The 26,722-nt window shown below is 42.5% G+C and overlaps 1 protein-coding gene across 1 annotated transcript in view; it reads left to right on the top strand.

Moving 5' to 3' along the window:
* The first annotated feature begins 2,976 nt into the window (after positions 1-2,976).
* Positions 2,977-26,722, top strand: part of CDHR3 (cadherin related family member 3) — a 38,865-nt gene continuing 15,119 nt past the window's right edge. Inside the window, exons 1-12 of the mRNA XM_067289978.1 lie at positions 2,977-4,734; positions 7,575-7,777; positions 11,551-11,719; positions 14,108-14,199; positions 15,304-15,398; positions 15,506-15,610; positions 19,292-19,440; positions 20,359-20,548; positions 22,195-22,360; positions 23,850-23,949; positions 24,094-24,192; positions 26,163-26,389. Of these exons, the coding sequence (XP_067146079.1) occupies positions 4,665-4,734; positions 7,575-7,777; positions 11,551-11,719; positions 14,108-14,199; positions 15,304-15,398; positions 15,506-15,610; positions 19,292-19,440; positions 20,359-20,548; positions 22,195-22,360; positions 23,850-23,949; positions 24,094-24,192; positions 26,163-26,389 (1,665 nt within the window). The 5' untranslated portion in view covers positions 2,977-4,664. The remainder of the gene's footprint in view (positions 4,735-7,574; positions 7,778-11,550; positions 11,720-14,107; positions 14,200-15,303; positions 15,399-15,505; positions 15,611-19,291; positions 19,441-20,358; positions 20,549-22,194; positions 22,361-23,849; positions 23,950-24,093; positions 24,193-26,162; positions 26,390-26,722) is intronic.

Genomic DNA, 26,722 nt, shown 5'->3' with positions numbered 1-26,722 from the left:
TGGCATGGACAAGAGAAGGCATTCCTTACAGGCATTGAATGCCCTACATCAGCACACATTTTTGGTCTTGAACCACAAGGCACAAAACATTTGCTGGTCACATTGGCTTTTGCACAGGCAAATGAATATTGAATTTCATGTTATGTTAAACCCCCCAAAATATAGTATTTTAAAGCAGCACAAGAACTTCTTAGAAAATTATTTGGTAACCGTGTACTTTTTACATTCATGGTGTCCTGCAGTTGGCACGATTGAGCTTGGGACCGGGAACAAGTACTTCGGCTCTGCTAGGCTTTCTGTGTGGCCTTGGAGAAGTGTCTCTGTAGAGAGGATTCAAATACACCTGGAGCCTTCTTGAACTCATGTGCTGAACCTCTCCTTGTAATCGTCTGCCTCAGTTTGTGTTTGTTACTACGACAGGAAGGAAGGCAGAGGGTGAGCAGGCAAGATGGAACAGAAGGCATGGGAAGGGTCAGTAAATCTCTATCTTAATGCCTTATATACCTGAGTCCTCCTAAAGTAAGTGCTCACATTCCTTGGAAATGGTAAATGAAGCAAGACAGACTCGTAAGATACCTTCTTCTTTGGCAAATGCCCTTACCACTGGGGTGTGTAACCACTGGAGCAATGGAAGAACTTGTTTTCGGTACCGACAGCAGCTATGTTTTCAGGCTTCTGTGTGTACTTACACAGATTTTAGGCTGTTCTCTACCTAAACCCCAAAAGCTGTTGATGGGATCAAAGCACTTATTAACAGCAACCTCAGGTTAGTTAACAAGGAGGTGACTAGTGGGTTTAGGTGTCTACAGGTCCATGCTAGAAAATAGATAGCCCAGATAGCATCTGGGAATTTTTACATAATTGCATGGGTTCAGGTACTAAACTAGCTAAACTGGGATCACTTTAGGTGAGATTAAGGTAGCCTGGATACTATGAATGGCTTTTAGTTTGCTTGTTACTCACAAATGATACAGAGGAAGCTTTTAGCTAAGGAATTAAATCAAATGGTGCATAAGTTTTGGGTGTAGGATGCTGAAGTACTGTTTTAATATTTTAGGAAAGGTTACCAAGGCAGCGGATGGAGAATTTGTACTGTTTAAAGAGGAAGGAGAAGAAAATAAAAACTGATAGTCTAGGTAATTTAATTAGTGGAATAACAATAATAAATACTAGGGCAGAGGCTGGGTCAAGTGTATGAAAACTCTCCTTAGGCTGCTTAATTTTTGCAGGGTAATTATCACAGAGCAAGATGTCTCCTTTCCTGTGAGTAGTTAAGCAAAAGAATGCCACTGCTCTGGCTGAAATAGCCATTAATGGGAAAATTATGTCATGAACCTCTGATGCATTTGAAAAGGAAGAGAACATTTCTTTTCTATTGATAGACTGGAAGTCAACTGAGAATTAAATGCATAGAAAAAAGATTTATGATGTCCTGAGCCTGCACATTTTGTTATGCAAGCAGACTACTTCTCTGAAGCTGGCCTTTGTTAAAATCCCTCCTCACTCACTTGAGGACGGGCAATAGAAAGTTTGCACATCAATTTCTGCTCTGTCCCACCCAATTTCCCCAGTTTCCCATATTCTTTCTCTGTGCATCCCAACCTAATGGCAGCGCAGTCTCTCACAGTACAAGCTGTTGGTCTTTCCCCAGGAAACAAAACCCCTTAATTTCTTGACAGATACAGCATGTTTCTCTCACATTCTCTATCTTACCTGATCCTCTAGAAGTGTTTCTGCACTACTCTAAAATGCCCAGCTTTCAAATGGTCTTGAAAAATAAGAATTGATTAAAAAAAGAGCTCCCTTCTTAACCTTTCCATCTGCTCCAATTAATTTTTTCCTCCCTCTGGTTTTCCTGGAAACTCCCTGGTTGTACTGTTGCTTGCACTGCCTTGACCTCTTTTCGTCTAGCTGCTTTGTATCCCCAGAAATCTCATTTGTGTCCTTCCTGCAGCACAGAGCTGCTGTTGCCAGCATCACCAGTGAACTCCTACCTCTCTCTCATTTTCTTTACTCATCTGTTCCTAACCAGTTCTATATTTGACAAAGCGATTAAACTTATTTCTACTTGATTTTCTTCCTGTTCTGGGCTCTCTTTTAACTCTGGTGTCTTTTTCACCTTGCAACCTGGCAGGACAAATCAGAGAACCACACAAATCCACGCAGCAGAGGAATATAAGAAAAGAGAAATTGGAGAAACGTACTGAGAGATGCTGGTAGTGACTGAACGAAGAAGAAGGAGCCAGAGCCCTTTCCGCTCTTACATGCTCCTCCTGCCTGCACTGCCCTTTCGTCCACCCTTTCCTCCCTCACCGTGTGCTACACTCGGCTCTCCCATCATCTCCCTCATCACCTCTACGGTCATCTCTAAACTGTGAGACTTATCATTGACACCTGGAGAACCTGGAGACATATTTAGAGAGAAAATAGATATTCACTACCCTGTGGGTATTCACATAGCACCTGAACCAATTACCTATTGCACTAAGGGAAGGTGAAGCTGAGGAAAGGCTAGCGTTTTACGCACACGTATTCCAAATGCCTTTGCCGTCCACGTCTCCCATATCCTTCTGTGGTGTCTTATCACAAGACGAGGTTGCTCTGTTCAAGTCCAGGTATCAACTTGCTTTTATCTTTGTCAGAAAATACAAAAGGTTTGATGTGCAGATTTATGTGTATGGGCACTGGACTCTTGCTGACAATAGATTTATGTGGGTTCTCAGATGGGGGAAGAACAAAACAAAGAGGCTGAAATATGTGTTTATAGGCAAACAAAACAGAACAACAAAACAAAACAAAAAAAGCCTAAGAAGTAAGAGGAAGAAAATTATGGACAAAAAATTGTGACCTCTGAGCTCTGAGGAAGGCTTGGCTATTTCAGAAGATATACTGTACATTGCAACTAAAAGGAGGGAAAAAATTAACCAGCAGCAGTTTTACGGTATCCTGATAATTAGTAAAAGGTTACAAGCTTATTGTACAAGCCTGGTTCATGTCTGTGCATGCAGGTTTCATCCTTGTTGGATGTCAGATCAAAAACTTCTTTGTGGAACCAGGAAATGCATATGATGGACTGGGTGACAACCTGGTAGCTAAAGAGACAGGCTGGACTTTGCCAGTATAAATATATTTACATTAGTATCTAATCAGCATACCGAGGTCATTTAATGGTGAGTTTTTCCATATCTTTTTACTAACATAAGATCTAGGCACACATTTCCTGGGGCAGTGGAAGATTGGCTTCCTCAGTACTACAGGTTAATATAGTGCGTGCTCCCAGATGATGTGATGTGGCAATACACAATTTTGGATTAAGGCTGCATCTACCTTTGGCAAGGCCCTAGAAGTGCTCGGAAATAGATGAAGGTCAACCATCAAATGAGTATTTCTCCTGATTCCCCAGACCAGTATCAGGTATATACATAAGGCACAGGCCCTCTGAGTAGGTTTTATTAATGCAGCTTTTCCAGTTTCATTATACTAGCAAAATCTAGTATTATTATTATTATACTAGGCAAAATCCTCCAGGGTATATCTATACTACAGTTTAAAGGTGCGCAGGCAGCCAGCATAGGCAATGCCTGCCCCAGTGTTAAGATAGCTGTTCATGTTCAGCATGTCCAATTAGCATGCCTATCCTATGCAAAGCATGGGAGCACAGGACAGAGCTGTCTGAAATGACATCAGCCATCACCAGGACAGCCAGAGGGTGTCATGAAGAACCATCCAGAGATACTAGCTTAGCTCACAAATCAGTGCGGTTTCTTCAGAGTTGTGCTAAACCTGAATTAGTAGATCCTACCTCCTAGCAGAGCTGATAAGTTTGTGTGGAGGTGTTCAAGATACAACTAAACAAATTCCTGAGCAACTTGATCTAATTCAACCTGCTTTGAGCAGGATGTTTGACTAGATGACCTTCACAGGTCTCTTCCAACCTAAATTATTCTGTGAGCTGATGCAGATGCAGCTATACTGCATCCAGTTCCACTATTAGTGCCATCTCCATATTAAGCTCCACTGAAAAATGCTAGGCCTGCCCTTAGGTACAAGAAAAAAAAGGTTGCGTGGCATCCTGTGGCTAGCTAACTAAATACCTAATCTAAGGGAGTGGTACATTTTGCTTTGTGGTCCATGCTGTTTGATTGCAGTTGATTCCTGAGACAGCTACAGTAAAGCTAACTTCATTATGCACATCAGCTGCAATCTCACCTCCAGATACGTAGTGTGTGTGGTCTGAGTAATTCTCTGATACCCAGAGCAAATGGGAAAACTTCAGGCTCTTGGTGTCAAAAAGAAACCATGAGTATTTCATCCTGGTCTGTGAAGAGAACACCTTATTTGCCAGAGCTATGAAAGCGACATTATATTTGCAGATTTGGAACTTACTAGATTCTTTTCATAAAGCTTCATAACTAAGATGATTGCAGTAAAAGGACTATTAATGACTGTCTTCTCAAGTGTGGCTCAGGTCTGTGGATGGAGTCAGCAAGGAACAGTGCTCTGACAAGCAAACAAGCTGACGGTGTTTAGAAACTCCCTTAGAGACACAGGTCCTTTGTTTGGTTTCTCACTCAACAACATGATAAAGAGGAAGAATTTAGGTGGAGCTGATGTAAACTAGGGGAAACATATCGTGATCTTCCTTCAGTTTGCATCCGGGCGACATGAAGGACAGGATCATAAGGACAATGAAGAACATGCCCCTTCTCTTCATTTTGCTGCGAGTAATATCTGGTAAGAACATGATTTCATTACACTGCTAAAATTAGAGCACTGTTGGCTGTTGTAATTTCTCTTGGGAGCTTATAATACATATTTAGGGATCAGACACGGATGGAAAAAATCAAGTAACAATTATTTTCTTACTGAAATAGATTTGAGTTCGGTGGTTACAGCAGTATAATGAAGAAGAGAATTTGCTCCCTCCTTAAGATGCTTTGCTTGATGAGGCACTTCAGTGTGCAATAGTCACTGCTCAGTATGGCAGTGTTGGGAAAGGAGGTCAGTTCTCCAAGAAACCAGATCTAGTATTAATACTCTACCATTCTCCTTTCAAATATTGATAACATTAGTATTTGATGAAGTAAAACAAACAACCACACAGAAAAACATTTGTGGAGAATATTAGTAAGGAAGTACCATTATCTTTGCTCAGTGTAAAAACCTGGAAGGTTAGCCATAAGAAGATGTATATGTTAGTAACTTAAAGTAGATCTTCAAACTGCAGTTTGTGTGTGGCACTTGGAGCACTTCATATTGCTTATAAGGTAACATTGCTTTCAAGGCACTGAAAGAATTCTGCCAACTCTCAGGAACCTCTCAGTATTTGGTGTTATTCCCTGATATCCCCAAACTGTGATCAGGAGACTGCATGTGAATCTCAACTTTCCTGAGAAAATAGTGTGCTTCTAATCTGCACGATTGCAGAGAGAGAAAAGCTTGAAGACATGACTCAAGCATGCTGTAAAGACTAACAAATCACAGCCAAATAAGACTTAAGTATCTACACTTTTCAGAGTCAATCTCATGATTTCTTTATCTTGGGTTCATGGTTTGTTAATGTTTGGGGTTGATAATTCTAATAAAGAGTGTATTAAGTTGCTTTGGGGATGTTTTGTTCTCTGAAGTAGGGAAGTAACCAAGAACTTGTGAATATGGAGAGTGGGCTTTTGTAAAGTCATTTGGAAGAAGAAGTCGTGTAGATGAAGCACCAAAAATTTCAGTTAAAAAATAATGAGCAAGGAGTAAGAATTTATGATTTAGAAAGAAAATCCTGAATAAACAGCCAAAGAAAACTCTAGAGATTTTATGAAAATAGGAACTCTTTTCTTTCTGCAGCCATTTGAAAAATGTTTTAAATTATTTCATTGATTTTTAAATGATTTTTATTAATAAGTTGTGGCTTGCTGAGAGAACTGTATTCATCAGGTACTGTCAATAGGAGATTACATTAAAAGTTCAGATCCTCTTATGGAAATATATCCTCAGCAGCTCCTCTCAGCTCAGTCTGGTCTGCATGGGTGATTTTTGTTGATTATGTTTTCCAAAATCTTTAAGAACATTGATAAAAGCATAGTCCTTCACTAGGTCCTGCTTATACTGGCATAAATCAGTCACGACTCTGCTGAAATCAATCTTACGGAGGTGTCAGTGGGACCCGTTCAGATTTACCTCCCTGTAAAGGAGGTTCCCATCTCACAGTCTCCCACATCCCAGCCTGTACCTCACCCATTGGCTGGCCACCTCCAAAGACTTTTTTTCACACATGCCAGAGTCAATCCATCCAGCTGTGCCTGGAGCATGGTGTCATGGGGGCCCCATGCAGCAGTGGAGGAGCTCCTGGGCAAGGCTGCAGGTCTGCCTGTTACTGAAGATACCAAGAGTTTCCCCGGAGACAAAACCTCCCTCTGCAGCCTAGTATGGCTGGTTACACAACCAGGGCCCCCATGCTCCCCCCTTCTCCTCCCCATATTTGGTGTGTGAAGTCTTACTGGCTGTGAGAGAAGGATCTTGAGGTGTGTGATGGAGTTGCACTGTCATAAGAAGTGCTCCAGGAAACCTTGCAAAGACCAGTGCTTCCTGGGATGGGATGGAGGAAGAAGTGGACCATGGGACTCCATGCTTTGTCTCATTGACTCATCTACTGTTAATTAGTTTTGCTGTCTGATGAAGCAAAGGCACTGGGATCCAAGCTCTTCTGTGATCCTATGGGGAACAATTATTTTGGAATCCACTAATAGGAAGTGTCTGTTATACAAAGACCGTATGTGATCTCTCCCTAAAATGCTCCAAAATTTTGCTAAAGATGCACTACCGGCCATTATTAAAAAAACAACCCCCTCAAAATAAACATCAGAGCAAGCAGAGATTTATTCTCACGGAGTCCAGAGGGCTGACTGAGTAGCAAGGAGCTCATGCAAGGCCACTGGCTGCCCTAGGGCCATGTGCTGCTTCCAGGCACTTTTGAGCCACGCATGGCCTTTGCTGGCCTGCATCTACTCCAAGGAAGGGATTGCTCTTCTTCCAGGCTCACAGCAGAAGACGCAACAGCTCAAACCCAAAAGCTGCTACTAACTCACGCTACTCATGAACCAGGCATGCACATAGCTATGCTGGGAGGATTAAGAGGGAAAATGGAGGAAATAGGCTCTGCGGATGGCATAATTCACAAAAATGATCACTTCTTTAGCCACCCTGACCCATGGGATTCAAGGTGCCTTTTGATGTGACTAGGACATGGAAGCAGTAATTAGCACTGTGGGTGAAACAGAATAATAGAAAAATACTGTGTTTCTTTGTGACTATATGAAGGCATATCCAAAGGCACACAATGCAGTAACAATACTACTTTGGCATCAACCACTGTGGATGACAGTAGTATAGTACAGAATTGGAGAAAAGGTTGATTCCTTTGCCATTGGCACTGGACTTACTAGAGCGTGATGCCACCATTCATAAGCAAAGGGAGAAGCAGGTCAGTTTGTGCTCATTGATGGCAGCTCTTGGCATGAGCTGTGGGCTCCTGCTAGCCTAAGATTCCCAGAGGTAATTTTACATTCATTTTCATCTTGCAGGAAGAAGAATCCAGCTGCTTAGGGGCTTACCTGCAACAACCACCGTGGAAGAAAATACACCAGCTGGTGTTTCAGTTTATGCCTTTAATGTAACTGTTTCTCCATTGTCTTCTGAAGGTGTTACAATATATCCTACCATAATAAATTCAAATCCACTCACAAAAGCTTTTGATATTACACCTGCAGGAGGTCTTGCATACAGGGTGAGTTTTATGTTTACTTTGAGCAATGTTCCGTCATGTACACTGATGTTTCCTGGTTTATTGAGAACTGATGGCACACAGTGACTCATCTTTTAATCAGAAAAGAGTTGCAAAAGCAGACTGTGGTAGTATTTGCACATGCCGTAATAGATATGACAAATGAGTAGCACTAGTGCTTACAATTTTTAATTGCATCTGGGCAAAACCCACTGATCATAATAATTCCATTTGTTCTGTGATAGAAAATGTGATTTTCTAGAAAATCTGAGGAGAAGAAGGACATACGGGACCTGATTCTTCTTTGAAGGCTTGTCCATGCTTTTTTGACTTAATTTATATGAAGTAACTGTGAATTTGAAGTGCATTAGTAAAGCCACACACAGCTCCTGTTTGGCCACTCTCATCTGGAATTGAAGTAGATTTGATTCACTTCCAAAATAGAGTGAGCTGAGTCATATCAAAGCCACCTTTAATTCGGAATCAGGGTTGTGATACACGAGAAAGTGATCATGACATAACAAGTTACCACACCTCCACACACTGCGATCTGTTTCTATCCACTTGTGTGCTCTTCTCCTACAGCAAATGCAAAGCCATTTCTATTAGCTCAGGCTTTTTTCATTGCTTTGAGTGTTCATGTGTGGTAACTTGTCATCCCATTGTAACTCACTCGTATGTCTGAGCCTGAACAGAGACACTGAAGAGAGTCATTAGAAGATACTGCTAGACACTGAGTACTGGCTTAAAAAATTAATTTGAATTAATTTCCCTGGGTGTTCCCAAGGAACTTCTGGTTTTTACAGACCTGCTGCTGGACCCTTCTCGCTCTCTCTTTGCTGATGTTTCAGGAAGAACATTTGAGGGGAGGCAGGACTGTGACACCAGGGGGTTTGTGGCTCATCGGTACAACCTGCCCTGTGGGAGGCAGATGCCCATGCTTCCATGCTCCTGCCTCACAGCAGATTACCAAAGCTCCGCTGTGCCTGTTCAGCTGTTTCTTTAGCTGCTTTCTGAAGCAGATCAATGAAATGACCTTGGTCAGAAAAGTCTCCAAAAAAATGTTTTTCATTTGTCAAGCATAGAAACATGACTGGACAAACACTTGACCTGGCTCAGCTGAGAGGATATAATAGGCAGACTGGGGTGGAGAAGTTGAACCAACTTTGCTGCTAGAAAATTCATAATGTGGAACTCCCTAGGCTGTATTTTGACATTTTGAATTAAAGCTATTCCTTCTGCTGCAAAACACAGCCCTCTACACCACCTTTTCTCTAGCTGCTTGTTCCTCTCCTGTGTTCCTCTCTGGGCTGTGCAACACAAGCGTTCATGTTGCTGCTTGGTGAATGGGACTGAGAAATTAATCTGGAGGAGGAAGAACATGAAAATAGATAGAAAGTGGCTCCTTGATTCTTTTTCAGAAAATGATGCAAGGATGAAAATGAATAGCCAAGAAAGCTGTAGGCTGGAGACAGCTTTTTCCAAAATGCCTGCTTATCTTCATTTCAGACCACAGCCCCATTATCAGAACAGCCTGTGGGGACTTTGCGTGTCTTGCTTGAACTGTGGCTACTCTCAGCATTTCCTAACTCACTCAGAGGACTGGAAGCAAAAGGTCAGCCCAGTGCAGATCTGTCTTGAGAAACTCATAATGAAAGCTACATACAAATTCCGTGAATTAGCAGCTGAGGGAATATATTCAATTCATAAGGCAAGGATAAATCCTCATGAGTGTGCTTAGTTCATTTATTTGATGAGCATTGTTACTTTTAATTATTTATGCTATTTTGTAGCTGATCAGAACTACATTTTGTCAAAGTAATGTGATCCAGTAATGAGATGCCTCAGTTTTATCTATAGCCATTAAATCTTGCTGCAATATAGAAAAAGACAGTTTTTCACATTTGAAATTATGGGATTTGCAGATCAGCAAAGTACCTGTTAGCACAGGTTCTTCTGTGTTTGCTATTTTTTTCCCGTGGCAACAAGCCTAGGAAATATCAGATTTCTTGATGTGTTCTGGGATTTCCGAGAAAGCCACAGTCAGTGAGATCTGAGCCCTGCCCATTCCTCCTCGCCTTACTCTCATTTCAAGAGTCCCATTCAGAGAAGATAGGTTGAATGTGTGACCACTTCCTACTGCCTGAAGCTGCCTTGATGCTGCTACTAATGCAGCCCTCCCTCTGCTGCCTGGGGGCAAAGGCAGGAGCAGGGACTAGCGCGCCTCCAACCTCCAGTGCAGCAGAGCAGACACAGGACCATGGTGACCTGCATATCGGGTGGGATAGATAGTTACGGGGTGACTCTAGACTCCCTTTTACTAAGTCTACAGCTCCTTCAAGTGCATGCAGTGCTGCCTTTATAAGTAAGCGTTGCTCCTGCCTGGAGGTAAGGTAAGCTATGGCCCATTCCCACAGTCTAGAAAAGAGAAAATCTGGAGTCACTTCTTCACTTGCAAGGTCTCTACAAAGGAGGGTGGAAGATGTGATTTAGGCAATCTGGCTGTAGTTACAACACGAGTGAAAATACTTGGCTGTGAATTGGAGGGGTAGTCTCCAGAGTACGTCATTTCTGCTAAGAATCAGACATTCTCATTCTGAATTCATTGCATCTGTTTTCTACATTTACATTTTCTCCAGTAAACATTCATTTTGGAGAGTAACCTCCATCAGTGTTGCAAGCTTTTGCAGGAGGTTTTTCTGAGTTAGAGTCACTTTTATGGGCAACTTCTATTTGCACAGTGTAGGACAGGGAAGTAATAGATTCAGGTAGTAGTGGTTGTCTCAGGGTATTGTAACAGAGAGATCCACAGGGTCCCAGAGATCAGCTATTTCATGCACCAGAAGCCAAAAAAAGTGTGTGACCTGGCTCACTCTCCTCCCGCTGTCTCCATTAACTGGCTCTGTTTTGTCTTCTGTGTTCTAATTCTGCTGACACCACTTTTGCATTTGTCCTCTGGCCATGACATCGCAGCTAAAAATCAAAGATTTATTTCCTCGTTCCCCTTCTATATCCTCTGCAGACTCCTCCATTCTGCACTGTTGTGAATACGCTCACATGCTCCCTGGCACACAGGCTGTTGCGAGCCCCAGTGCTTCCTCTACTCCAGTCCCACAACACCCTGCTACTGGTGTTCAAGCTTCAGAAATTTTTTGCTCACAGCAGTTTTAACAGCCGTTTTTTCCTTTCTTGCCCAAGAATGGGAAGGGCTGATTTCTTTATTAGTTGCAGCAGTGAGGTTCATGGCATGCAACTTCCAGCATCCTGCCATTGCTCTGGACTCATCCTAAATCCCAAATGCCCCTACACTCCTTAGGACAAGTAAAAGGCCTTGTCTCCATGCTCCTAACTCTCCCTGAAGCAGTGAAGCTGTCCTTGCGCCTAGCAGGTCTTTCTCCTGGTTTGCAGTGTCGTGACAGCTCTGCTGGAGCTTGGTGGGGAAAGGTCAGGACTTGGAGCAGGGGAGCACGAGATGTGCCTCTGGCCTTGTGAGCAGAGCCTTGTCTGTGAGGGAGCACAGCTCTTTTTAGGCTTTTTCCTTCCCAAACTATTCCTTACACAAAAGGTCCCTGAGTCAGTCCACAGAGCCACAGTATTTTGGTCTTTCGATTCTCTTTTTCTGCCATTTCTGCCCTTGACAGAACTGTGCCAGCAAATAGAGGATGATCTTCAGTACTGCTCACTGAAGGAAGTTGTCCATTTACATGTACTCACTCATAGAGACTATAACTTATATCTGTTGCACAGTGTGCTAATAATAATTTATTACATTTCAGGTTGTTACCACTGGAAACCCTGTCCTAGATTACGAAACTATGCCAAAGAGCTTTGATTTACAGATTTTTGTTGAAGATACAAGTGGGAGAACTGACCTTAACACACTGACTGTCCAAGTACAAGATAAAAATGAACCTCCTGTATTTCAAGGAAATATGGCAATTCAGAGTAAGATAATGGTATTTGAAAAGAACAACACTTGAAAAGATGATATCAGAGATAAAACGTGACTGTGTACAGTGCCTGTAGTTAAGTGGCCCAAACATTTTCCCTTAGGAAAAAGAGGGAGGGACAGGACATTGTTTTTATCAGAGCATTATTTTCAGCTAAAATTTTGAATACTTGATCTCTGTGAATGCCCTTTTAGTTTTGCTGAAGCTTTGACCAAAAATTATTTAGCCATTTTCAAGCATTTGAAGAGTAAAAAGGAACTGTTATTTATACTAATAAATATTTATGTTCTCTTTTTGATGAGATGAAGTGCCCTAGAGGTATGTATTAGAAACATGAAGATTGGTAGAGATATAACCATCTAAGCATGGGTACATGTTTCAGTAATTTGTTGAAAACTGGACTAATTTGGAGAAGCAAGATAGATTTAAAGTGTATGTTATGCATGTGCAATTATTTTGGGGGGGAAAACAGTAAAAATAATGCTCTGCCAATGTTTTACATCTGTATATTGCATTTGCCCCTGCATATGAGGCATTAAGTGGAAAATCAATTCGAAAAATGAGATCTCATAGGCTGTGATTTATGATGGTGAAAATGGAAAGAATTCAGGGAAGGTGCAGCAGCGACAAGGCTCCAGCAGCGTTAGGAGCGAGGCTGAAGTATCAAACCCTGGCTGGCATCAGTGCCAGGTTTGCAGGCTGTGCGGTAGATAATACAGGGGACTACACTGTCAAGAGAAAGGATAGCAAATAATTGTCTTGCTCTCTGGGCAATCTCATCTTGTTCATTTACTACTGAGAGGGACCTGAAAAAATTGTAGCACAAGGTAACAGAGTATAATGACTTATTTATTGCCTGTTCACATACAGTTCAGGTAGTGAGTAAAAATATACTCTTATTACTTATGAGGTACTGAGACCCTGTTTGAAGTCTTTGCTAATATTCTAACAGCATTGTACAGAATAGCATTCAATAATTCAATGTTCAGAACAAAATCTGTTTTCTATCTGAAAATATTGAACTGTGATGGGTTCATGGTATGTCCTCAGAACTGGCTGCTGACGGCCCCAAATCTGGACTAGCCCCGTATTATTTAGGGCTCTGGCTCATTGCCCTTGGGTAGCGCAGTGCAGCTGCAGGTTTGATCTGGACCCCTGGAGCCCTTTGCGGCTGCTCTGGTTCAGCGCAGCCCCCCTGAAATGCAGCCCGTGTAACCAACGCCTCTTAAGCACATTGATGTTCCTGCTTCCATACTATGGTTCGTTTGTAAAGCAAATTAGCTTCCCCGAGGGAAGAGGCTGTGTCATCTTCTCGGTGTAGCTGGTGTCTTGCGTATCATGGGTGCTGCTGGAATCTAATAATAATTAAATGTGACACTTCAGGGGATTGGCACAGCATGAAACACCCTCTACGTGGGAGCTTGTTACAAATAAATGCATCAGCTTAACTCTCAGCTAGAGCTGCCATAAATTGGTAGGTGCAGATGTCTGATCTGTCTAACTGTATGGCTTTAGTTAACAGCACCAGCTACAATTAAACACTAATTGTGCATTCGCTGGTTATTAAAAAGCATCTCCCTCTCATTAAACTTTATATTCATATTGTTGTCCTCTGGGAATCCTCATTACTCTGCTCTGGGATCCCCACTGCTCGATGAGAAGCAGCACTCAGCAGGGGTCACGCTGGAAATTAATAGTCCAGAAACACAAGGTCCAGTGGACACGAAAGGGCATGAAGTAAATAATGTGATCTAAAGAGCTGACGTTCTGTGAATCGCTGTGCCCAAAGAAAGCTCGCACGTTGCCAGTGACGCAGTGCGGGATAGCCCCGGCGCGGTAAGTCCTGATGTGGAAAGAAATATACTTTGCACTGAATTAGCACCCTTAATAAGGCAACATTTTAAGCTACCGCTGACCATCTACCATTTCTTTTCCTCGCAGGCGTAAGGGAAAAGCAGGACTGAAGAAGAAAGGTGCTGGGCTCTCTTGGCAGGGGAGGGGGTGGACGGGGAAAGGGGGCTGGCGGGGGGCTGCCTTCTCCCCATCCATACAGTAGAGAAGCGTATGTGGGCCATATGCACTGTTTTACTCCATACCCTATGGGCAGCTTGCAGGAGGCTATATGTGACGACCAGTCTTTACCTCTAAGGCATGGTCCGTATTGCAGCTACCAGTGACGGCAACCTGTTTATGCATATGCAGTTGCTTTCTTCTTATCTTTTGAGTATCTGTGCTCTTTCCTGTGGCGATTTTGGAATTACACTTGTGAAGTGAGAACGCACATCAGGCAGTAATACCTCTGGACAGCTTCGGTGTATCAGCACGTTTGCTGCCGCGTTCTTTATTATTATCCAATTATCTGACTATATTTCTGTTCATGCAGCTGTGATGATCTATATCTTGGAAGGAAGCAGAACACCGCCTGGGTTTATTTACCAAGTTGAAGCAGCTGATCCTGAAAATGCCCAACTCAAAGTAAGTTGTATTAAAGAAAAAAAAAGAGATAATGTAATCCATTGTATCTGAAATGCTAATAGCCAGCAGCTTTCAACAATGAACTTCCTTATCAGGAACACAGAAAAAGGTTTAGTCAGTTAGAAAGCAGCATTTTCAATAATAAACTAAGAAAACCAAGCCTCAGCAGTTGGACACGAATTGTATTTTAAGTTCTCATCACCCCAGGATTAAGGGACAGTGAAGGAAGTTTGATATAGCTGATCAGAGATCTAGTCGCAATTGGCTCTCTTTTTTTGAAAATAGCTTCCAAAACATTTTTTGTACATGAGAGTGAAAATGCAATTTTGAATCTCCTGTGTTGCAATGACCATTCTTTCAAATGAGACAGTAGGGAAACTGCTTACAAGGCAACTGAATCTCAGCTTTTTGGCAATCCTAGGGTAAACTGTGACCATCAGTTAAGAAAATGTGTTAATTGATCTGAAAATACTCTTGATAGCAGGAAAAATTTCTGGGAAGTGATAACTTTTTTTGCAGAAAGGGCAAAAGTAACTGCACTTACCTAAGAATTGTTTTGTAGCTTGGCTTTGTGGGCTTTTGTGTTATAAAAGACCTCATGTTCAAGAACAGAATCTGAAAATACTGCTTCAATGTGGAGCTTTATTTGGGAGAGCAACTACCTTGAAGGCCTTACTTAGGTTTTGCCCGCTCAAACCACCAAGCAGCGTGTCCTTGAGCTAGGTAGGAGGGAAGCAGAGGCCCGGGGACTTAGCTCTGCTTCATTACTGAGAGCGAGTTCCACCAGTCTTTCAATCTTTAATGAATCTCAGACATCATAAGAAGCTGAAAATATAGAAATGCTGGACAACAGGTAAAATAATGTTCCGGAGAGGGAATTTAGAGTGATCACATGGCAAAAAATTGTTAAAAGAACCGTGATCACACAGCCTGTGGGTAAAATTCTCATTGCAGAAGAGATTTTCTATGTCTGCATGCTTCATTATGCAACGTTTTGCAACAAATCCTATGCTATAACTTGGCCCATTCTCCAAGGCAAGGATGAATGGGGGGATGTTTAAAGAAAAAGACACAAAAATTAATTCATAGGTCTCTTAATTTCAGTATTCACTGGCCCCTGCATCAGTGCCGTTCTCAGTTTTTGAAAGCGGAGCCATTTTTTCTGAAAGAGAATTTGATTATGAGAAAGATCCACACAGGTGAGAATTTATTTTATGCATTGGTCTTTCTATTTGCTCACTGTAGGCAGAGAAAAGTTTCATTCTGTAGCTACAGAGTGATTCTTGTTTTGTTTTTTATTTAACAGTTACTTTTTAAATATAACAGTGACCGATCCAGAAGGACTCCGCTCTACTAAAACAGTGAATGTAAATATCATTAACACCAATGATGAAAGACCTTACTTTACCATGTGAGTGAAAAACTTCCATTTTATTCCAAATGTAGATGTTTTCCCAGCTTTACTACTTTAGTACCAGTGGCAGGGTGTGATGTAAGGGTAAACTAATATAACAACAAAGTACTACCAAAAACAGTATTTTCATTTTGTTATGATTCCTGGTGTCCTGCTGGAAGGTTTTGCCCTCATTTGCCTTTCTTAATCTCATTTTTATTTGTAATAGTTGTTAGTTTTCCAGGCTGAGCCCTCATGCCAAGAAATGCCAAACAAGCTCATTGTACTTGCTAGCGTTTAGGTAGGTTAAAGCTATGCAAAGACCTTTGGACAAGTTCAGACAAAGAGGTGAATTTTACCCTATATGAATACAATCGTACAGAATTTACCCTTCATGCATATGTGCATTTCACCAAAATGATGTTTATTCATGCAGAAGTGTCTAGACATAAAAAGGTCTCACTTTTGATCTGTCTTTTCCTCTTCTTCCCAGGCACTTAGACTCGTAAACAAACCCAGTCATCTCTGAAACATTCCCACCTCTTACTGTGTCATAAGCAGAAATGGTTGTGTCATAACACACGAGTCAGAAATAGCTTTTGGAGATTAATGGACTTTTAGCTGGAATCAGGAATACAGCTGAAAATTTGCAGAACGGGAAATATGGCTATGCTGCCACACAGGCCATTTTGCATGGGAAAGCACCCCGGGCTGTGGTTTCTAAAGTGGGAGCCCGACAAGCAGAATTCTTAAAGATTTGATCTGATTCTGTTATTGATTCACCTTTGCCACTTTGCATGAGACACTCAATCGGATTCAAGACACTTTCTTAGGTCTCCCGATCCTGAAGATGCCCAAGGGCTTAGCTGGTCCCTTCTGTAAATATTTATGACGGCCTCTCTCTTGTTATCTCTGCAAAGGGGGCAGGAGACAGTGCAGCACCCAGGCTGTGCCTAGAGGCTTCCAGCCACTTGTTTGGAGCAATATTCTGGGGCCTTTGGGGAGCCAGAGCAAGGCACAGCCGCTGCGCTGAGGCCAAGGATCTGGACCTTGCTGGGGAAAGGCCTGGAGAATCTGATGAAACAGGAGAATGAAATATTAGAAAGAGATACAGGGGTTTTTTGCTACTTATTTAATACTTGAACTTCATGGGTGGAATAATCAGTTAGGAAAGGTTAACGACTTGCTCCATGTTACTGTACTGCTACAAGCAGGAGGAATATGCATCGCAGTGCCAACATTTGCACATTGTATTCTAGACTGATTATTTCCTCCAAATGTTGCCATTTCTGTTTATTTATCCTTACGTGTGGAATGCTAAAGGAGCTCTTTTAAATATTTATCTACTTGTTCAATCAGTGAAAGCTGCAGTGACTTCAGCATCCATAACATCTAAGGTGTAAGGCTCAGTTCTTATGTGGCAAAAATAATGCCTGGTATTTGTTTGAATTTTCTCCCTTTTGGGAGCCAGAATTTCTACTGACACTACAGACCAAAAAGAGAAGCTCAAACAGTTTAAAGAGCTTGACATTAAATTATACTTCATGAGCTGTCCTTGCTATGCACATATATCCCCTCTCCCCTGCTAAAATGGGAGCTGCACGCTGGGACTGTGTATTTTCTGACACTAATAATTAGTGCTGTGAGGGGAGTGGGGGAAACTTGACAAGTTAGCAAACCTTCTATATTTTCTCCTGATCAAAGCTTTCAAGACTGAAGTTTTAAGGGGTCTTTTAAATTGTTCCCATAGTATATGCAAGCGCATCTGTTTTTGGTGTTCACACTGCATTGGCATTCAGCCTTTTGAAAGTCTGGCTGTAAAATGAATGGAAAACTTTTGGACTATGGAAAACAAAGGAGAAGACAAAAAAACAAACATATGCTTCCTTCTTCATTACATTACAGTGTCTAAAAGAGCTGCTTGAACAATCTTGTGCAAAGGCAGTGGCAGGCTGCAGATAGATTGACAACAGGACACAGCCCAGACGTGGTTGTATAGGAAGTGGCCCAAACTCCTGTGCAGCTGTGCTAGCACCCGCTGCTATGGGAACGTGCTTGAAAATGTCCTACTTCTTCATAAGAGATGCAGTGGGGACAGGACAAGGGCCCAGGCCGGGCCCGGGGTCCTGGTCCTACCGGGCAGTGAAGGGGGGCTGTTTGCAGGGAGGCTGGCGTGGGGGTTCCCCAGGGGTCTGGGGATGTCCCCCATCTGAATCAAACCCATCAGAGCCATCCCTCCCATATTGCCCTGCAATCAGAGACGGGAGGAATTTTGGGGTGGCATTTTTGGTAGCTGTGAAAGAGACCTGCTGCTACTTGTTTTGTTTCTGAGTGTCTCAGGAAGGAGCAACAGGAAAACAAGGCAGGAAGAGACTCAACAGCAAGAGTGAGACAGAAAATTAATACACTGGCTCCACAAGCTTCAAAGACTCTGTGGTTGCTTCCGGCTGGAAGTTGGGTGTTTTTACTGAGCAAACCCTAGATGATTTCTCTCTTGTATGCCTTCCTCTTGTCATATGAGCTGACACAACAGTTGGAAATATTGTGTCTTCTTAACCATTCTTAAAATTGAAAGTGGAGGCCTGGAGACGTGGGATCTTCTGTTCTGGCTCTACCATTCTCTGCTCCAAACGTTATGAGCCACCCCATTGATGCTGGCTTTCAGAGGGCAATGAAGGCCCCACTGCTTTCCTCAAGCTGGGGACTGCAGACTAGGCCATGAAGTAAGGGATGGCATAGGAAGTTTAAAATGTGCAAAAGGATTCAGTCTTGAAACACATTCATGCTTTTCTGATTGTTGAACACCTACAACTCCCTTTGATTTCTGTGAGCAGAAGATGTGTGTGTGTGCACACGTGTGTGTGTATATTTCAGTAAAATAAATCAGTCTTCACTTGCACAGCTGTTGTGTGCTCACCCATGCCTGCTTTTGCACGTGGTTCAGGTACCATAATTGCATACCTGGGTACCCATGTGAACAGGCAACTGCAATCATTATAGGCAATCCTGCACGATTGCCTGCCAGACTATATCTGATCCATAAACTCACCCACTTCATGAGAAATGTGGGAGTACTGGTGTGCCAAGCAACTGCAGTAATGAACCATTTTCTCTGTGTACAATGAATCAGAGAGTCAGGTGTTGCTGGCAGTGCTGAGCATGTGCACCTGGGGCACAGTGCTCCCTCCTGCCTCCACCTACCGCAGGGGCAACCTGAAACTTTTCATTAATACTGTTGTCCCCCCAAAACCCCTATCATTCATTCCAAAACAATTAATTATATTACAGCTTCTGTTTTTTTTGTTTTTTTTTTTCCTCCTACAAAATGACGGAATTAAAGGAAGTGGCTTTGCAAGCTAGTGGCCCTGTAGGGAGATAGACTGCATGTCTGAACACTTACTACCCCCTTCCATCTTCAGCTTCCATGATTCAGTGAATGTCAAGTCACTTTTACTGTTAAAAAGTTACAGGGAAAGGGAAGGACACTTACTTGTGTGTCTGTAATGCTTTGTGATCACATCCAGCTGGCAGAACCAGTGACTCAGATGTTTACCCTGATGTGTGAATAGCTTTGAAGCCATCTCTGAGCCCAGCGTGGCCACAGCTCTGCTGCTACAACTGGCTGCTCAGCTACATCTGTGACCAGCTGCGCTTGCAAACACAGACATGCCCTTTGCTGAATTTTCTTTTCTCTTGTAGAAAACAAAGAATCTACCAGATTCCAGAGGAGCAAAGCCCGGGGACTGTTGTTGCCAATATAACAGCTAAAGATCCTGATGATGAAGACTTTCCCAGCAGACTTTTCTACAGTATCCAATCTTCCGAAACATATTTCTCCATAAATCCATGTAAGACAAGCAAAAATGTGCCTTCTGACATCTTAAAAACAGGCATACCAGGGCTGGGAAAAGAAAGCTTTTGCCTGAGTTTTAAGCTGGCTTACTTTCTTCTGTGGTCACCCATATAAAGAGAAAATGCTCAGTACATACGTTCCTAGGGTCAAATTCTTCGGTCGGCTGACTAGGATTCAACAAGATATCCTGGAGAGGGTAGACCAAAGGTGACTTACTGGTAAATATTGACTTACTTCTGGATGACAGTGGTCCCTTTGGCAGATGTAAGATCAGCCTTATTCTTTTTAATCTCTGAGGATTGTAGAGACCTTTCTGGGGCTCTTGCAACAGCTACAGATAGTTAGACCACGGGACATTCCCATTGTTTCCCTCCTGCTGGATAAGCACATGTGGCTGTTGGGGGTTCAGAGAGGTGCGGCAGAGAAATCTCTGACACTGGGATCTGCCCTGTGCAGGCAGGCATCTTTGTTACCTTCTGAGGGCAACTCCTGTCTCTCCTGCGCTCTTTAGATTAGCACAAAGTGGTCAGGTCACACCTGGAAGATGCCCTGTGGAGCAAGGCTGAGCTCTGCCCTAGCGCTGAGACACACAGCAAGGGAGATTCGCTACGCAGGTTCACTGTGCTGCTTGAGCTCCTCCACAGGCCAGGTGGTCCAAAAGAGGCAGCGCTAACATGCTGGCCCTGCTCTACTGCTCCCTGGGGTCCCTGGGTTGGCTGCCCCAGTGCCCTGAGCTTTTTACTCTGGGGTGAGCATACAGTGACTGCTCCCCTGATCTGCTCTTGCTTTAGGACTGCTTAGCACCAGCTCTTCTGCATATATGGGAGATATAACCACTTTCCACGCTCTCTGCTGAGGCCCCCAAGGGTCCTCCAGATGGTGAGTGTCTAAATTGCGGTTCCTCTCGGCCTAGTGACTGGCGTGGTGCAGGTGGCCAGGAGAATCGACCGAGAAGCCCTGTCGCTGCGGCTTAACCCCAATATCTCGGTGATCGTGCGTGTGGAGGACAGCCCCAGCGGAGGTCAGGCCAGTGAAATGGAGATCACGATTATTATCGAAGATCTCAATGACAACCCGCCAGAATGCAATCCTTCTACCTTCAGGTACAGCCTTCGAGCAGCCGCGTATACCCAGACCAGCGTCCAGCCCAGGGTGCACTGGTCAGAGTCCCCAGTCCTAGAGCTAGAGGTTCAAAGGGACATTCCTCATGAGCCTTTAAGCTCAGTGCTCACTGTAAGCATCTTAGGGCACAACATTCAAATCTCTGTCTTGTTCAGACTGGAAATTTGGACGGAAAACATTGTATCGTTAGGTACTTTATTTATGTTTCTCTTCAGGTACCACATCCCTTAAGATATCAGAGCCATGTGTTGTGTAGAGTTACTTTTCTGACCCATACGGAACAAGCCTCCTTCTTTCTCACTTTATGCTAAGCTATGGGGAATCATTCCCCTTCAGAAAGCCTTCCAGACAGTTTTGGGGCTGTATTTTAAACTTCCTGAACTTTTTTCTAAATCTCTTCCTGTTTATCTCCATGTTTCTTGTCTAGTGCATTCTGTAAGGTCTTCAGAGCCCAGATATCCTCCTGTCTTCTCTGTGCGTGGTAACTTACTCATGGACTTTGCTATGGCTGTGTGTGCTCTGAGACATTTGGGATGATCAGCTAGTTTATATTTGAAGTTGTATGAGAGGAGGATGTGCCATTATTCCCATTTAACAGATGAAATGTGATGGCATAGAAAGACTGATATCAAAATTGTCCTGTTTGAAGCATTCAGGGTGCCTCACAGACTTCAGGTGCGCTTTTGGTAGTTTGACAGTCCTGCATGTGAGAAACCAGAGTCTCAAGCCGAGGTCTGTATCATAACGCATCAGACCTGTGCAGAGAGGGATTTCCAGTTAGTGGTTGTCTGTTTAAATTGCTTGCTCAGTGGCTAATTTAAATGCCTTGCATTGAAATCACATAATTTTATGGAGCAGCAGTTCTTCAGAGCACTGCTTGGTTACTACATCCATGACACTAAACACAAGAGTCTATTTAATATCCAGTTGTCATTCAGATCATAACTTCAGCTCACATTATGATCTGAATGAAGCAAAGATCTTCAGGGAAAAATGTGATCAGCTAATTAAAGAACTAGTCATACAGAGACTGTACAAGGGAAACAAAATCAGGGCTTAAGGATATTTCAGTTAGTTCTCCTATAGTTTTTCATGTATAATTCTCTAGATTAAAAAATAAAACTGACATCTATCTCCCCCCTCCCCCATCCCCCCGATTCCATCATGTGCATCACAGTGACATTGCCTATGTCAACAGAAGGGCCAGAAATTCTAGTTTCAAAAAATAGCAGAATGGGTCACGTATTAGTTAAGGAGAAAAAAATGAACATCTCAACAAGAAAACATTACAATGTACTGAAGAACTGTTTAAAGGTTTTTAAAAATACGAATTAGTAATTGAACTAGTTTTGAATGTTAAGATCTTGAGGCAGCTTCTGAAGTTAGGATGAGTTCCAAGATTTTGGGTTGGATCTGGCTAAATGTTTATGTCCTTCCCATTATATAGAGCTGTTATCCACCACAGCATATGGGTCAGATTCAAGGTTGCCTCATCAGCTGTTGTCTATTTAGATCTAGGAAATAGATCTGAAAATAAAATGGAAGTCAATGTTTTGGCATGTAATATATAAAGAGCTTAAGAGAAGAAATGTAAAGAACTGATGGGAAACATGTTTCTTTTAAACAGGGAAGAGAGAAATGAAAATACTACTTTTGGGATATTTCTTCTTGATCTTAGAAATTTCTGTAAAGATATTGACGTTGATCCACCAAACAATCTATTTAATTTCACTGGACTATCTGGTTTTGGAAGCAATAAATTCGCTCTGGATTCCATGTCTGGAAGACTTGTGGTCAGTCATTTATAGCTTTATGTTAGATAGATAGTCTTATTTCAGGAGCTAACTTTTGAAATATTATTAAGGGCATTTCTTATTTTGAATTCATTTTCTGTTCAATAAAAAAGAATTAGTGTAATTCATGTCAAAGGAGTATGATGTGGAAAATGACTGCTTTGACAGGATGTGAACTATGTACCTTTTGATAGGATGCTTTGTATGGATTTTGGACAATTTGGTGAACAGAGAGCTGTTTCTCCAGTTCTTAATCTAAGTGCTAGATATGACTGAAAAAAATCCTTTTTAGGGAGTGTGAAGCACCAACTTTGATATCGATAAGCAGAGAAAACTGATGCCATTTCATACCCATTTATTCAGGCAGACCACAGAAGATCCTTGCTATTCAGCATGAAGAACTGAAACACTTGAGAAACCCCAGACTGAGTAACTACTTCCCAGATCGATTGATCAGAATTGTAAAGGCACTTAGAGTGGTAAATTTTCACAAAAGCAGGTGGGATTTGCACCTGTGTGATTTTGCGTGTCAAAATTTGGGTGCCTTATGCTGATAGCTGCTGTCATATTTGCAGTGGCCACAGCTCCCGCCAGCTGTTGGACATGTACAGTGGTGGTTGTTTTGTTGATTTAAAAAGAACAGTGGCCAAATAAAGAAAAAAGGGTGCCGATTACACAAACTAGTGAGTACACAGGCATTCCATCTAAAAGAGGAGAGTGCTATAGGATGAGTAAAATGATTTTGGATGTCTTTAATTTTTGATCTGAGGTATAAATATCAATGACCACTGTCCTTAGCTTCATCTTCCAACATAAAAAACATTTCCGTGGCTGCACAGGATATTATTGTCATTACCATGTCTGTGTAACACAACAGGCTGTCTGAAGCGTCATGTCTCTCCTGGAATTTCCCTATAGAGGATAAGCTGTGGCTGCACATGCTTTAGTCCTGGAAGCCCAGCGTTTATAGGGCTCCTCCAGAGAGCCCAAGGAAGTAGGATTTAAATCTTTGTGTGAGTCACTGTTTCAGTAACAGCTTTTTCCTGGATAAACACTGGTGGCTGAACCTGACACCTTTGAGGCAGGTCTGCAGGCATGATCTCAAGCAGTAACTGCTACTATTTAGCAATAGCAGATCCTTGTTGAGCCAACACAGGGCTCAGTAAACAGCCCGTTTATCACAAATGCTTTGAATTCACCAGGTAAAAGGCCAAGACCTTTTGCTCCAAATGGTACGACTTCCTGCACTCGCGGCACAGATATGTTCTTGGCAGAGGGAGGCAGTTTTGAATTGCCAAGAGACAGCGGAGAGTGAACATGAAATTCAATGTCCTGTAATTGACTATAGCCTATATAACTCCTATATGGCAATTCTATACACCCAAGGGAGATCCCACTCACAGATCATTGAGAAAAACTAATCACCACCATGTGTATTGCGACTTTATGTAAAGAAGTATAAATACAACTGTGTTTCTTTTTAATTTAGATGACGGAAAGTATTGATTTAGAAAACCCAGCTAATCTAGGAGCTGAAATTTTTTCTTTGACTGTCAGGGTGCAAGATATTGCCTGGCCTAACTACTCAAGCAAGTATCCCCTTTACATTTTTGATGTTTTCCTGTGCTGGAACAGCATGGAGAGAGAGGAATGCCATATGTATTTTGAATATATGCATGAGAAAATTTCACAGTCATACATAACTCTGATTTAATCTTCTGTTATATTTCCAGATATCATCTACATTTACATCAGGATAAAGCCAGTGAATGAATTTTTTCCAGTCTTCAGTAGTTTATCATATGAATTTAATGTTTCAGAAATTACTAAAGGTACAGTAAGTAGCACCTACATGATAGAAATAATGATGTCATGTTGATAAGCACATTTTTGCTCCAAATGTATTTTTATTTAATTGAATGAGGAGAATGGCTCAAAGTCCCAGTTTGATTGGGGTTGCACTGTACAGCCACCTTGTACCCCTAAATAGACAGGACTGGCAGCAACTCCAGTGGTACAGATGGAAGCTGAGACACAGACAAATCCAGCAAGTTGCACAAGAAATCTGTGACAGAGCCAGGAACTGAACTCAGATTTCTTGTTTTAGATCATCTTTCTGTTCTTGATAAATTAGCTTTTCAAAAGGATCGCAATGATGTAAAGAAGCCACTATAGATGGTGGTGCAGATGAGAGAGGACCCCCTTGGCTGAGGCCCTTCCCATCTCTCGGTGAGTCCCGCATCTCATGACTTTGCAGAGTGGTGCGGCGGCTTCTCAGCTCCTCAGTGAGTGTCATGTGCCTGGAGGGACTGCCAGCCTGCTCTGTGCTGCGCTGCTTGGTGCTCAGAGGAGCTTGGCACAGGGGGGCATCTTCCTCAGCTTCAGCCTCTTGCTGTGGCCTCTCCCTCATACAATCTAACACAGTAAACACAGACCTTCTGTCCCAGGACCTGACTTACTATTTTTTTTTCTGTTGGCTGAAAAAAAAAAGAGAGATCTTTAGATATGAAAAATGCCAAATAAATCTTGATACTCATTCTGGACTTCCTAAGATCATAGAAAACTGAATGTGGAAGGGACATCTGGAGGTCTCAAATCCAGCACCTGCTCAAAGGGGGGTTAGTCTCAAAGTTAGACCAGGCTGCTTAGAGCCTTGTCCAATTAGTTTTGAAATCTTGAAGGATGGAGACTCCACAGCCTCTCTGAGCTCCTGTCACAGTTCAGCAACCCTCATTCCAGACAATTTTTTCCTTATATCCAGTTGGAAGTTTCCATGTTGCAACTTATTCCTCTCTGTTGCCTGTTGTCCTTTCACTGTCCACTTCTGAGACGAGTCTGTCTTGGTCTTCTCTATTATCACCTTTCAGTGGAGGGCAGCAATGAAATCCCCCCATTTGCCTTCCCTCCTCCGGGCTGAACAGCCCCATTCCAGCAGCCTCTCCTCGTGCAGCCTGTGCCTCCAGCTCCCTGCCATCTCGCTGCTCATCCACTGGCCTTTCTCCAGTTTGTTCATGTCTCTGTCATACTGGGAGGTCCCAAACTGGTCACAGTTTTCCAGATACAGCCTTGTGAGTGCTGAGGAGAGGGGAACAACCACTACCCATGATGTACTGGAAATGCTTTTATTAATACCGCCCAGTATGTGGTCTCCATCACCCAAGGGCACAGTGCTGGTTAATGTGTTGTCCACCAGGACTGCCTGCCTGTTAAGTCACTCCCTTACATGCACTGACATATCCTGAATATCCCCAGGCCATATGGATATAGTCAGGGTTAAATCCATGTCTGCAGAGATGGGTGTGCACAGTCCCATCTTAGTCCTCCCAGTGCACAGCACTATCATTTGTAGCTTACTTTATAAATGTTCCCTATGAAGGTAATTCAAGCTGCCTGTTAAACACCCTGGAAGGAAGAGAGGCAACTGCATTTCAAGGTGGACAAAAAGAAAGCATCTTGTTCCTCCTACCCAAGATAGCATTTGGCCTGCCACAGTATGGTAATTAGTGTGTGTCAATGCAGGGCTCCGGGGGTGGTCCTCACCGTCAAAGCACCTCTGTTGTGGTTCTCTAGACTCCTCACATTTTGGTATTTGTTGCTAACAGGCAAGTCTATACATGGGAGAGCTGTAATAGAGCATGATAACCTAGTATTTCTCACACCTTTGCTTTACATTTTTTGGTGGGAAACACCAGAACAAATGTTTAGTTACAGTTTCATCAAGGTTTGGTATGAACAAATACTCTGTACTTCCTTTTCTTCTAAGTTTAAAATGTTAATAAAATATGGATTTTCTTTATTTCAGCTGGATCCAGCATTGGAAAAGTGAATGCCAGAGACAAAGACTGGCCACCCAGTGTCATCACTTATTCCATTGTAGCTGGAGGGGGCACCAGGGATTACACAAATATATTCTGGATCAACCCAACCGAAGGAGATGTGAAGATCTTAGCTAGATTAGACTATGAAACCACTCAAAGATACCTTCTCACAGTACAGGCCTCAGACCAAGAGAAGACTGCAACAGTATCTGTGAGTAAACCCACTCTGTTTTTCCCCCTTTATCTACATTTTTTTCTCTTCTTCCTGACAAGAACAGTAAGACATTGGGCAAAGCGCTTTGGTGTGTATAAAGCAAGTTCACCCCTGCACAGGGCTCTATATTAATCAGATGAAGGAGGTGGTGTTCATTCAGTCTTGATTTATTTCTTACAAAAGGATTAAAGCAATATTTTTATTTTTTTAACTCTGTGGTATTTGTCTTTCAGACTTTTTTATTTTACCTTGACAGTAAAATTGTTTTCTGTGTCCTAGACAACATAAGGTATTCTCTATGGCTACACATATACCAGAAAATAGAACAGG

Source organism: Apteryx mantelli, chromosome 1 (genome assembly GCF_036417845.1).
Source record: "Apteryx mantelli isolate bAptMan1 chromosome 1, bAptMan1.hap1, whole genome shotgun sequence".
Classification (NCBI taxonomy): domain Eukaryota; kingdom Metazoa; phylum Chordata; class Aves; order Apterygiformes; family Apterygidae; genus Apteryx; species Apteryx mantelli.
Note: the sequence above shows the minus strand (reverse complement) of the source record. Positions and strands in the feature narration are given on the sequence as shown.